Genomic DNA, 12,951 nt, shown 5'->3' on the forward strand with positions numbered 1-12,951 from the left:
CCAAAGATTGAATTTATATCCTCTGGATATCATTGCTCAGGCCTCCGAGCATGATGGAAATGCATCGGCAGAGGGTGGAAAACTGCCGAGGAACCTGCAAACTTCACACTTTATCTAAAGCTTCTTTATATATCCTTCATCTGTCACTGTGTGCCGCCTTCCCCGCCCGTGCTGCCGCTCGCCTTGACCTCCGCTTCTCCGATTCTCTCCTCCTGCTTTCACACTCGGCGAAAGAGAGACGGGAAGTGTTGGGAGCGAGGCTGCCTGGTTTTCACACCCCTCTTTCTCTCCCTCTTCCCTCTCTTTCTGCTCGGCCGCAGACGGGCTAATCTGTAGCCTGAAGCCAAGCGGCAGCGGGGAAAATAATTTTTTTATGTTTCTTTTAAGGAGAGAAGGTGAGGGTTTGCCCGGGGCGATGGCAGGGAGGGGTGAGGAGAGTTGGGAGGCATGTTGGGATGGACCTGAGGAAGTATTTTCATGTTTTTCCCTCTGTTTTTGCAAGCTTTCCCTCAACTTTAAAGCTAGTTTTCAAATCACAGCTTCTAAGAACCTGTTCAGAAGAGCGAGTGGGAGTGATGAGAACATTTTTTTATTGCAGCTGGGGTCCCCCACCGCCCCTTTTTTTCACGGCCAATGCTGTTTTAGGATGGCAAATCCCGACTTTACCTCGAGGGCCTTTGCAATCCACGCACGCCGCCCGTTTAGGAGTGGAAATTCAAACGGAGAGAAGGGAAAAATCCGACAAAATAATCTCAGCAGGTTCTCCCGCTCATTCTGGTTCTCTGCGTGTTCCACCTCCTCCTCCGCCTCCATCCACCTGTGCGACCTGCAGACCACCGATCTTTAATGCATCCGCTGACAGGCTTTATGTAAGAAGAAGCGCCGGAGTGTTGCAGGGATTCACGCTCACCCACCCTCATGCCTGCTAACCCTGTCAGCACTGCTTGACCTCCTTTGGCCTCCTTTTCTAGCTTCAATTGAAGGCGCCTGTTTGGCTGGCTTGTTTAATGTTGTTCAGTCAGATTTGATGGCTAGAATATTGGTGATGATGTCACCAAATATCAGGAGTTGACCTTATTTTGGGTCCTTACTTTGGCTCTTTATAGAGGTTTGGCTCCTGGAACTATTTGGTTTTTGACCGTTTTCTGGCAGCACTAGTGGGCTTCTCTTTTAACATCAGGTTGTGGGGTCTTACCTCTTTTTTTTAATTTTCCCTCATTAATATAGCGCATCAAAAGGGAAGGGGTGCAATGGTATGTGGCTTGGGTGTGGCGGCGGCGTCGAGGAACTCCAGCAGACAGCACAGTAATGTCGTATTAAAAGCTCTGCATGCCTCTTAGCTTGACATTTCAGAGCTTCTCGTTGGACTTTTTAAATTGCTGCCGTGGCAAATGTCACTGGCTGACTCCTCGGAACGGCAGACCGAAAGAACAGCAGCTTTTGTCAGGGTCATCTGTAGATGAAGAATGAATTTCTGTGGGTTTAATAGATTTCGGCATGTTTGACATTACTAACTATTTAAATGTCTTTTTGCAGCTACATCGGATGGGACCCGCCAAGGCCTGGATAGCATGAGAGGCGGGGTGTGCGCCACCCAAGGCATGAAGGTGGTGCTGAAAGTCGGGCAAAGTAAGTCTTCTGATGTGTTAATATCCCCACTCCCGTATGGGCTCTTTCTCATGCAGCCATTCATGCATCACACGCTGGCGCACATCGGCTCCCCTCCCCCGCCATCTCACATCACCTCTCACCGGTACGGTACATTTGTCAGGGTGCCACACGAGACACGGAGCCTCTTCCAACCATCCGTCACGTCGTACAGTGTGAAAACTTCTTTGCTTCTTTACACACGTTGGGTCTAGTTTAGTGGCTGAAACGGGTAAAGAAGTGTTGGATGGGTCAGCTTTAATGAGCCCGACGGGTGCGCCCCTCACTCTGCTGCTGTGGCGTAGCAGAGGTGTTCGTGTTGAATCACAAGGAGATAAGCAGATAATCGGATTATCTTACAAGTGTCACGGTAACGGCTATAATATTGATGTCCCCAGTAGTGTTGTTTATTATTTTTATTTCAATCAATGGGAATAGTGAAGTAACTATCAAAATCTGACCTCTGGAGTAATCAGATTATTCAGACAGCAGTAATCTGATTATGAGGAATCAGATAAATACCTACATTTCCCCCTACGCTCCAACATCGCCGTGCATGTTTTGTTGATTCATATGAGCAACACGCACACACAGTAGAAACGAAGGGTGGCAGCAGCGTGTAGCTTCGTTACCGGGTCCGTTAGCATGCAACTGTACCCAAGTATGTTTTTCCCCTAAATTCCAAATTGTTTGGCTAGTGTGACCTTCTTGTGCTTAAGCGCGGTTAGCTTCCATGGCACGGCGCGGTAGGAAGGGGTGTGCTCCAGCCCGATAAGGTTGTTCACACATGCACAAACCTGCGCTGGTTCTGGCATAGCACAGAACAAGTGGCCTGAGCGAGCGCACCCTTAATCAACTTCTTTTGTTTTGGTGAGCAGTTCATTTCCTGCGGTCCAGTATTCAGGGTGACATAACCCGGCGGCGTGCACATTACAGAAGCGGCCATCGGATCGCATGTGCGCGGACGCGATTGCGCTAGGCGCCAGCACCCAAACCGGCTCGTGGAACACACACATCTTCCTGCGTGGCAGACCCGCCAGCGAGCGCCCGATAAGAGAATGAGCCCATTCAGCGTTAAAGCCTCCAGCCGGTGATTTTTAATGACTCGTGTGTGCACGCACGTCTAATTTGTTTGGAAAAATTGTCCCAGGTAATGACCCTCACATGCAGGCCTTTCAGGAGAAAAGGCAGGGAAAAGGGGGCCATTTCAGCACTTTCCCTGACCTGCACATTCCTGCACATAATAGGCACCTGTCCTTCACTTGACCCCCCCCATTTCTATGTTGCATTATCAGATGTGTGTATCGGTGGCCAGAGCATCACAGTGGCCCTATCGGTGCCTCGCATCAGCACAGTCAGCTCGCACAATAAAATAACACCACGCGCTTGTTTTTGCCCCACTGGGTTTTTCGCCACAAGGTGATGGAAACACTCCTCCCTCCCTCACGCGTGCGGTCAAATCCCCTTGTGCCCCCTGCACCAGTCTCTCAGATCCATCTCGCCTTTCTTTTCCTCCTTCCTCATTTTCTTTCATTCACATATTTCTCCCCCCCCCACCGCCACATTGCTCACTTCCTTTTCAAATTCCCCTTTTCCCCATCCTCATCACTTCCCTTTCATTGTGCATGCGAGCCAACTCTCCCTCCCCCAGTCCCCCACCACACCTCCCCTATTTTCACTCTTCCCCTCTGTCTTTCTGTCTTATCTGCTCTGCGGCTGAAAGGTCACGTCCGTGTTGTTTGTCGTCTAAATAAGCACCGTGCCGCTTCATGGCGATCTCTGATGAGATATGGCGCTCTGCGCCACTCCGAGGGAGCGTACACACGAGTTCACAGTTGCACGTCCGTCCATACGCACACACACTCACCTGTCCACTCTCATTTTATTCTATATCTATCTTGATCGCACTCTGTCTCCCACGCACACACACACGCGCGCACACACACTCTAAACTTCCTATCGATCCAGACAGCACCGCCCCCAACTTCTGTTTAGTTGACTACCAGGAGGGAGCTTCCAGCCAATAGCCACGCATTTGTCTAAATGTCAGTGTGTATAGGTTGATAGCTACACACACATTCGCCAGCATGTTGCAGTGTGTGTTTGTTGTTTCCCATCCATTTTCCTCTCGCCTTCTGCCGCAGTGACCCATCACACACTTTATCGTCCAAGTCCGGCAAAAATGAGCCTAGCAAAGATCTATTCTTACATCCACTAAAGACATATTTAGTGATTGAAAAGTCACTCTTGTCAAATATCTGGTGGGGGAACAAAACTGACAAAGCTACCTGTGGAAATACGGTTTAAAATCAAGGTTTTCTTCACGAGTATGTTCTCCTGCAGTCTTTTGACAGTAGCAGAGACAGTAAAACTAGTTTTGCTTTGTGAATTGTCCTTCATATGTGACCAGAGCAGCTCTACCAAAGGCTGTGAACGTGCTTGCATGTGTAAACGCGCTTTAATGCCGCCACCACCATTACTGGGGTCTTGTTCGACAGATGGCCTGATTTAGCGACTGCGGATTATGAGCCGCTCCTCTCATGTAAATTCACTTAGCATCAAACAGCCTCTCTTCAGTTTTCCCGCTCCGTCGAATGGGAAAACGGAGACCCAATCAATATGTGATCTCTTGTAACTGGGAGGAAAGCCTTTTATTAAAGCCCTTCTGTCTTGATTTCTGTCTCTACCGGCCCTTTTTTTCGCAAATTATCGGTTCCAGCTCCGAGGCTGTTTCCAGTCATTCTGTTCATATTCCACCCTTTTTTTTTTCTTTCGCAGGCCCATATGGGCTGCCACCGAAGAAGGATCCGCCAGCGGGACGCACCACTAACAGAAACCCAGGTAAGCAGCAGACCAAATGGAGATAATCCCCGGTAGGTCCATGTGTGGAATGTATGGAGGGAATAAGCAAGGACTCAAGGATGAAAAGGAAGCAGCAGGGAAAGCGAAGGAGGAGGCAACAGATGGAGAATGTGCAGTGGTGACATCTGTGGATCTCTCTATTTAATTCCATCTCTGTTTCGCTCTCTCTCTCTCTCTCTAGCTCTTTCCCTCCAAGCTAGGTGCTGTAGGCAGGGAACGCATGGCTAATAGCTACCCTGGGAGAAGCATGAGGGAAAGAGAGGGAGGAAGAAAAAGTCAGAGAGTGAGACAGAGGGCAGCAGGAGAGGAGGGCCAGACTGGCGGCGACATTTGAGAGAATTATTATTGTCATTAGTTCGGATGGCCTGGATTTGGGAGGCCCGTCGATGGCTAGAGAGGAAGAAATGAGAATTAGAGAAGGATGAGGACAGAAAAGAAAGGAGACGTCCGGGAGTGATGGAGCAGAGTGGGGAGAAGGAGGCTCAGGAAGAGGTGAAAGGGAAGAATAATTGAACTGGAAGTGGAGAGGGGGGATAGAAAAGGGAAACGGAGAGAGGCATTCAACTCCTACTATGCTAAAACCCCGCGCTAAAATGAGCTAAGTTCTGGGGGCCACCAAGGAAGGCTAGGTGGCTGTCTGCAACAAGTAAATGTCACCAACGAAGACACCCCACCCCCCCACCTCACAAGATGTTAAAACCCAATGGGAAATGCAAAATTCAGCTTAGCTCCTTTGCTTTCCTCCTTTTTGGTGAATAACTGTGTACAGATGTGTGAATTGCCATATTCACACGTGGTCCCATCACCCGTCCATATCTCATCTAGGTGAGAATTGGAAACAATGTTGGCCTTTATTGTATTTATCTGGACAATGCTGGACACTGTGATATACATCACACTTGTAATGAGGGATTTCACACCTCACAGGGACGCATTAGCATATACTCGCCGCTAATTTGCCAGTTTTGCCAGAATCTCTTATCCTCATGTGAATAAACATGAAATCATCCCGTCTGGTAACGGCGTTGGTTATTCAAAATGGGCTCATTATATTTGTTTGTCGAGCCCGATCTCCTCCTGGGATGCGAACAAATACATTACTGCGATGTGAAGAGAGCGCCTCTCTCTCTGGACTGAAGCACAAAGGAATTATGAGTCAGGCTTTTTCATTTTTTCTCATAATTATAGCCTCTAAAATTTGGGATGATTGAATATTTGCTCTTAACTCAAAATAAAGTAGCAATGTTTAGTGAGTGCACCCTTAAGATAAAACATTTTTGACCACTTTTGAATATGTTTTATGACATATATTGAACAGAAATCCAAATATAAGCCCATACAATATTTTTATTACAAAAATAGTATCATTTTGAAATACATCAGTAAGGTTTTTTGTTGTTTTTTATTGCCCATAAAAGGATCAAAAAGTTACGAAAACAAAGTCAGATTCAGACATTATTTCCCAGTGATGCTTGCTATGGCGCCAGTAGCATAGTAGGGACAGTAAAGATTCCTATAAGTTAAGGTTAAGTTGATTTTTAGAAGCACCAAAATTATTAGCATTATGGGTAATTTTATAAGTAAATAAAGGAATGGATTGAAGCATATTTCTGCAGTGCGCTAATGATTATTTTATTCTATATCTAATATTTTATCTAACTTTTCTAAAAAATTCCAAACACCAGTGACCTGCAGTGATCACCTTGACCAGTCCACTCCCCCCACACCCTCCCCTTTGTTGACCTGTTGGAAGTCGCTCTCCGAAGTGAAATTCGCTAATGATATAAAAGGCAAAGAGTGAGCCACAGGGCCTGCAAGGTGGTGAGAAACACACAAGGGAGGAAGGAGGGCAAAGAATCAGCAAAGGCAGAGGGGCAGACGTGAGGGAGGATCGTAATGAGGGGAGGCGGCGAAAGGCAGCCGGGATGGAGAATCAGGGAGGGTTCGTGAGAGCAACAACTGGTTTCAGCACTTTGCTCCCAGAGGGTCCAGTACGACTGAGTAGGGGTGAAACACATCCACCTACATGTCTATTTTTCACCACGCATTCGCTCACAAGTGTGTTGCTAGGCACTGGGTCCAGACTAATGTATGTCATTAAGGCTATAATAACCCAAAGATGGAGAGAACCACAGAGCGAGGGAGGGGCGAGGAAGCAGAAAGGACACAGGAGAGACCCACATGAGGGTAAAAGAAAGAGCTGTGTGCGAGGAATAATGATAGACCAATCCAAAGGCTCTATAAAGCGGGGGCTAACATTACGGGCCTTAACTAGTTAGCCACAGATCTTCACACGATCCCGGTGGCAGATCTGGGACCTGCCACCCCCCACCACCACTTTGTAAACAGGCACACACATTCAGACTATATTCCACCTGCTGAGTCCTGACCTGAGCCTCCCGCAGAGAGAGAGGCGAGCTCCGAGGCAGCGGGGAGCTTAGGTTTCAAGTCATCACGTACTCATTTGATGGGCAGACGGGTTAGGAAGCAGACAGATGGGGGAAAAGACCATCAGGAGGGGCACCAGGCAGGCCGACAGGGTCGGAGGCAAGCAGAACACACCCGTTTCACGTGGCCAACTGCCGTGTTGAGTAAATGTACTCGCCGAGCTCAGGAAATAGACTGTTTCACCTTGATACTCCTCGGCTCCTCCAGGCTATCACGAGAGCACATGAAACACAGCGCTGTCACTCACGCAGAGCGCAGTCATTGCTCTGTACTGTCCAACGAGTCCTTAAAGCATCCGGGGGCAGGAAAGGCCGCTTCCGCATTTCGCTGAGTCGAACCTCTGTAGCCTTTAGCGGGCGGCGCCGTTACTCAGATCACAGAGGTACATTTGGGATGTTAATTGTTTAATTGTTGGTTTAAAAGTTTAGATTCTGAGAGTAAGCTGTGTTACTGCTCCATTAAGATCCCCTTCAGGTATTTTAGTTGTCAATATTGTTAAGGAACTGGGCCGATAAGTGGAGGGTTCTAGGTTCAAGCCCCACTGGGGCCAAAACATGGTAGATGTTCTGGTAGTAGGTGCCAGAACACGTTCAGATCACTGCCGAGGTATCCTTGAGCCAGGTCCCAAACCTCCTCACCCAGGATCGTACCCTGCCTTCACCCATATGTGCGCCCTTCCCGTGACCCTGAAAAGGACAAAGCGCTCAAGAAAACAAAACATATAAAACCCGAAACTACAACACCTGGGTAACTTCCTATTCCTTCATTTGTTTTAGGTGGTTCGGGCAACTCCACCCACTCTCGAGGACCCAACAGCTATGGGGGAGAAGAGGGAGGTGAAAACGGGCCCCTTCAGCCTTCTAACATTGCTCTCATCGCCGGTGCGGCAGGAGGCTCCGCCTTCCTCCTCCTAGTGACCGCCGTGATCTGCGTCGTGTGCTACAGGCGGCGGCATGCCAAGCACTCGGACACCCACCACCCACCGCTGTCTCTGTCGTCCCTCACCAGCCCCAAGCGGGGCGGGGGCGGGGGCATTTCCAGTTCCAACAACAATGGCTCCGAGCCCAGTGACATCATCATCCCACTGAGGACGTCGGACTCTGCATACTGCCCGCACTACGAGAAGGTGAGCGGAGATTACGGTCACCCAGTCTACATCGTGCAGGAGATGCCGCCCCAGAGCCCAGCAAACATCTACTACAAAGTATGAGACGGCCAGTTGTCGGGACACATCCGCCTTCTAAACCCACCACCCACCCACCCACCCCCGCAGCAAAGCTCTCCCTCCCAGCTCCCACCCTGACCAGTATCGTCTCATGGAAACCCGTCACTGTTGCCCCACGTGCCAAGCCACACTCGTGTTTGTAGCTCAGCCACCCCCGTCTCTTCCCCAATCCGATTGGGTCACTAAGTGTAAATTCAGGGCATGTGTGATCGTACAAGGCCCTCGTAAACGGGCAACGGCCTCTGAGTTCCCTACTCGTAAACTCAAGAGTTGCAAGCGCTGAATGAAGAATCCTCCCTGCGTTGCCAGTTTGTGTGTGTGGCCACACATGTTGCCAGTAAAAACCTGGCGCTGGGATTTGAGATGCTCAGCAAAAAGAGAGAAAGAAGAATGACTGAAAACAAATCTACCCTTGAACCCACGTAGTGCTAAAAACTCTGATTCCCAGAGGCCCTTACCTGCCCAGCTCACCGCCCCGCCCCCTCAGATCACCATCAGCCAACCAGAGACCGGCCCGCGCTACTAACTCAGCAGTAGGATCCTAGCTTGTCCGTGTTTGTTTCTCTTGGGGGGAAAAACCCCTACGGGGGCCCGGACTCACCCAATCAGTGAGCCCACGCGGGCGGTCGCGTGAGCGGGCCGAGGCCTGAGGAGGTCTGACTAATCGGTGATGCTCAGAATCTTGTATATTTTAATAATGTGACGTGTGCGCGCGTGCGTGCGTGCGTGCTTGGGTGTGCAACCACACGAGTGCGCGTTCGACTCGGATTAGAACTACGCCGCTCCTGCTCCACATTAGACGTGCGTGCAGTTAGTGAGCTTCAGTACAGCAAGTGTGCATATGAGTGTGTGTGTGCGTGCGTGCGTGCATTCTTTAGACTTGTCTTAAATACCAAAACACAAAATAGTGAGCGACTATGGAAAAAAAAAAGTGAGATTTTCTATCGCTATCAACACTTATAGATTATATATATGAATATCCAGTGAATAATTTCTAGATGTTTCTTTTCTTTTTTCTATTTTATTGTTTTTACCAACTCTGTTAAACTACACTTCTGTTGCTAGACATTTTTTTTATCTGCTGTTTTATTTTTTCACAACTTAGAATGACCTTGTTTATTGTTCCCTTTAAGTTGTATATTAATTTAATCCCTCTTTTTTTCTGTTTTTTTTGGCGAGCAGAGGTTGTGTCTCTCTTCCTCTCTTCCTTCCCTCATTCATCCCTTCCTTCCCTTCCCCTCTCTTCCCCCCTTTCACCCCTCTAGGGTCTCTGAACGCTGTGTATATTTTTATAGGTCCTTGTACTATGCCGTAGTTTTGAAGCTTAGACCTTGTTTATGGAAGTGTTGACGTAGAACCATCTACGAAAGTTTTTTTTTTTTGGTTTTGTTTTATCCAAATGCTTTTATTTTCAAATGCAGAAGTGAAAACAAGTGAGGGGGGGAAGTGGGTGACGGCGGGGAAGCTGGGGAAAGAGTGGACGAGATGGAGGGAAAGAAGAAGAAAAGGAGAGAGCGCTGTCTGGGGAGGAGGAATAAAGCGGCATCTGAATGCGGGAGGGAGGGGAGGCTGGGAAAGAAAAGACTGTGAAGGAATTGCACACTAAAGAAAAAGGAGCTGAGAGGGAGGGGAGGATGGGAGCGGCAGGAGCGAGAGATGAAGGATCTCCAGAATGGAGAGAGCACATGAAAGAGGGGCTGACAAAGGAGAGAAACTTTCTCTTTGAACAGGAGGCCTGAGCCTTTGGAACAGAGGTGATGGACGAACAGCCAATAAAAATGGATTTGGGAACAGTCGAACTTCAAGCAGAGAAAGAGGAGTTCTCATCTCACACACACACACACATACACACACACCTACTGTGACTCACTCATATATTACAGAAGACGGCACCTTTCACTTTTGCTCGTTTTTTGCAAAGACTTGCGTTTGAAACCATCACACAGGCTCATTAGTGTGCACGCAGATCACAGCTAGCTACACAGGTACCGCGGGTTAGCCCCGTTTAGATTCAGTCCGCCTTAAGATGCTGTAGAGGCTTAAATGTGAAATGTAAGGGTGATTGTCGAGCTATGATGCTTATTAGCAGTATTTGCAATATAAAAGAGGCAGTCAATTCTAAAAATAAGTGGAATCGAGTCAATTTCAGCAGGTACAAAAGTAATTCTTTGTCAAGGAAGCACTGCTCACTACGTGTTTTAACACAAAAAACACACAAGTGGTCGTTCTTTTCCTTAAACTTGTGACACCTTTCGGAGTGTTACACCACCATGACACAGTGTACAGTAGGGCGTTTCTTCTGGTGGTGGTGCTGCGAGATTGCTGTAAAAAAGGGCTTCTGATACACACGCGCATGGCCACACCTCTAAACAGCTATTTCACACCTTTTAATCTCTGTCACGAATAATTACCAACACACACACACACGCCCGGCCTCGCTTGCTCTCCGACATTTTCGCATCTCGGCTTTGAGGATCGCTTTCATGTGACTGTGTTTCTGTGCTCGCGGCGAACCTGACGGACACGAGGGACAAACGGAGCGCCCGTGTGTTGTGTTTTCTCCTTTAGCTCCAAAGCTAACACAAACACGCTAGTGCCCCCGCACCTCAGCATAGAGCGTAATAAGACAAGGCTGTGTTCAGAGGTGTGGTACGTTCACATGTGCATACTTTTAAACCAGTGTTTTGTGTTGCTCAAACATGTATTATGGCTTCTATGTAATGTGGGTAGCATTGGGAAGTTTTCTTTTTCCAAACACGCCAGGCCTCCAGTGATGTAGCCATGTTTTTTTGTGTGAAGCAAGTGTTAAAATCTGGACCTTAAAGCATCTCAGCTGTGTTTTCGTATCGGTATCTAACATCATACATTGCCGTTTTCATGAAGTGTCGCGTTTGTTCAATATGACTTTCTTCACTCTACGCCGACGATGTCCATTTTTATATGCTGAAGGAGTTTGGACTGTTTCGAGTACTGAAGATTTTCAAAGATCAAATGAGGGGGGGAATCACCTCGACTTCTTTTTGTACATCTACCAACTCTTGTTTTTTATGTACGATGTTAAAGTCTGTGTCTATTTAAACATGCTCAGAATACCTGAAATACCCTCCAAGCCAAAAGAATTGTCTGTTTCTTTCTCTTCGACGAATTCTGGAACTCCTCAGAGCGTTCCGCTCAACAATGGCCGCCACCTTGAGGGGGGGACGACTCACCTTCTCGGACTTCAGAAGCGGCCACTGCCCTGTTTTTAGCAAAGCTAGGTCCTACTCTCACCCTCCTTCGATTTTTCTGCCGAATGTCGAATATCACTCGGACTGAAGGTTCATTTTGAAGAAAAAAAAAAGAAAAAAAAAGAGGAAAATACCTATGGTTGATTTTCATGTCAATGTTATTTCAAAGTTGTGTCTTTGGCTCTCACTGTTTGTGTTTGACTAGTCGACTCAAAAACGTGCTTTTGTAGAAACCTGCCGACACAGTTGTTGTTGAAAAGAAAAAGTTTGTACGGACCAGGGCAAAGGAACCGAGCAGCCATCACCGAGCTCCCTCACCACTCTGTTGGTGTAAGTGTGTATGTGTGTGTACATGTGAGTGTGCGTTTCCTTGTGCCAATAGACAGCGGGTGGAGGCCGCCGAGCCAGGCAAGATGGCTGTCATGCGTTTCTGCGTTGAGACTTTGTATTTGGGACGCCTCGGTGTGAGAAGGATTTTTTTGTGTGTGTCCTCTCCTCCTCCTCCTCCTCCTCCTCCTCCTCCTCCTCCTCCTCCTCCTCTGCCTTGTCTACTCATCACCCCTGACCCTCCCCCTCCTTAGCCTTTTCCCCTCCCCCCCAACACACCTCTAAAGAGAGGAAAAACTAGTACATTCCTGGTTTGGAAAAAAAAAGGTTGAATAAAAAAATAAAAATGTTTAAGCACCACTTTTTTGGGGTCCAGTGTGATTCATTACTGTTTGAGGGTCAAAGGTCATTTGTTTGAATTGAGGTTATTTTGGCTGGTCTTCACAACATTAAAGCACTGATTAAGGGTTAAGACAAGGTTTAAAGGTTAGAATTGGGTTTTGGTAAGGGTTAGGATTAGGACCTGGATAATGCATAGTGTCTACAAAAGTCCTCACAAGGATAGAAGTGCAAGGTTGTGTGTTTGTGTGTGCGAGACCCCTTTAACAAAAGTTCCTGTGCTTATCCCGGGTTTAGGGTCATCACAGCAGGGATTCTTCCACAGCCTTTGTTGGTAATGCTCTCGACACACACGCTACCTGATGTCACCAGCACGTGATCAACCCCAGCTTCATCACAAGGGTTGCTCGGCAACACACACACACGAGGGAGCCCATTTGATTCCCCCCCATCGCTCCAATTTCTTTTGTAACTGTTAGCACCTTTCGCTTACTTCCATTACACGCGCTTGTGCATGCGTGTCTGCCTCCAACCAGGGTGGCCCTCGCTCAGATGACCAGGCACTGCTTTTTACCCTTTTGATCTGCGGCGCATGAGTTGCCGTGCAAACACACACATTCACTGACCTCCTACTGCACAAACAAGTGCACCCATGTGCACTGATGCTCGCTGACGTTTGTCACTGCCTCCGCCATGACAACCCGCCACTAACTGTGACCATGCGCAAAAAAAAACCTAAAAACCTACTGGCGAACTTTTGGAAGCCAATCCAGAGGTGACAGATGTGCTTCCATGACCGGAATTGTATCAATAGCTGTTTGATTTCTATTTAAGTGGTCAAACCTGCCCATCTTTATCTCCAGAACTCTACAAGAC

The 12,951-nt window shown here is 47.9% G+C and overlaps 1 protein-coding gene across 1 annotated transcript in view; it reads left to right on the plus strand.

Annotated features, from left to right (window-relative positions):
• efnb3b (ephrin-B3b) overlaps positions 1 to 11,522 on the plus strand; it is a 61,587-nt gene extending 50,065 nt beyond the window's left edge. The window contains exons 3-5 of the mRNA XM_003966823.3: positions 1,537 to 1,629; positions 4,426 to 4,488; positions 7,734 to 11,522. Of these exons, the coding sequence (XP_003966872.2) occupies positions 1,537 to 1,629; positions 4,426 to 4,488; positions 7,734 to 8,167 (590 nt within the window). The 3' untranslated portion in view covers positions 8,168 to 11,522. The remainder of the gene's footprint in view (positions 1 to 1,536; positions 1,630 to 4,425; positions 4,489 to 7,733) is intronic.
• Positions 11,523 to 12,951: the final 1,429 nt, after the last annotated feature.

The sequence above is a fragment of the Takifugu rubripes genome, chromosome 8 (genome assembly GCF_901000725.2).
Source record: "Takifugu rubripes chromosome 8, fTakRub1.2, whole genome shotgun sequence".
Taxonomy (NCBI): domain Eukaryota; kingdom Metazoa; phylum Chordata; class Actinopteri; order Tetraodontiformes; family Tetraodontidae; genus Takifugu; species Takifugu rubripes.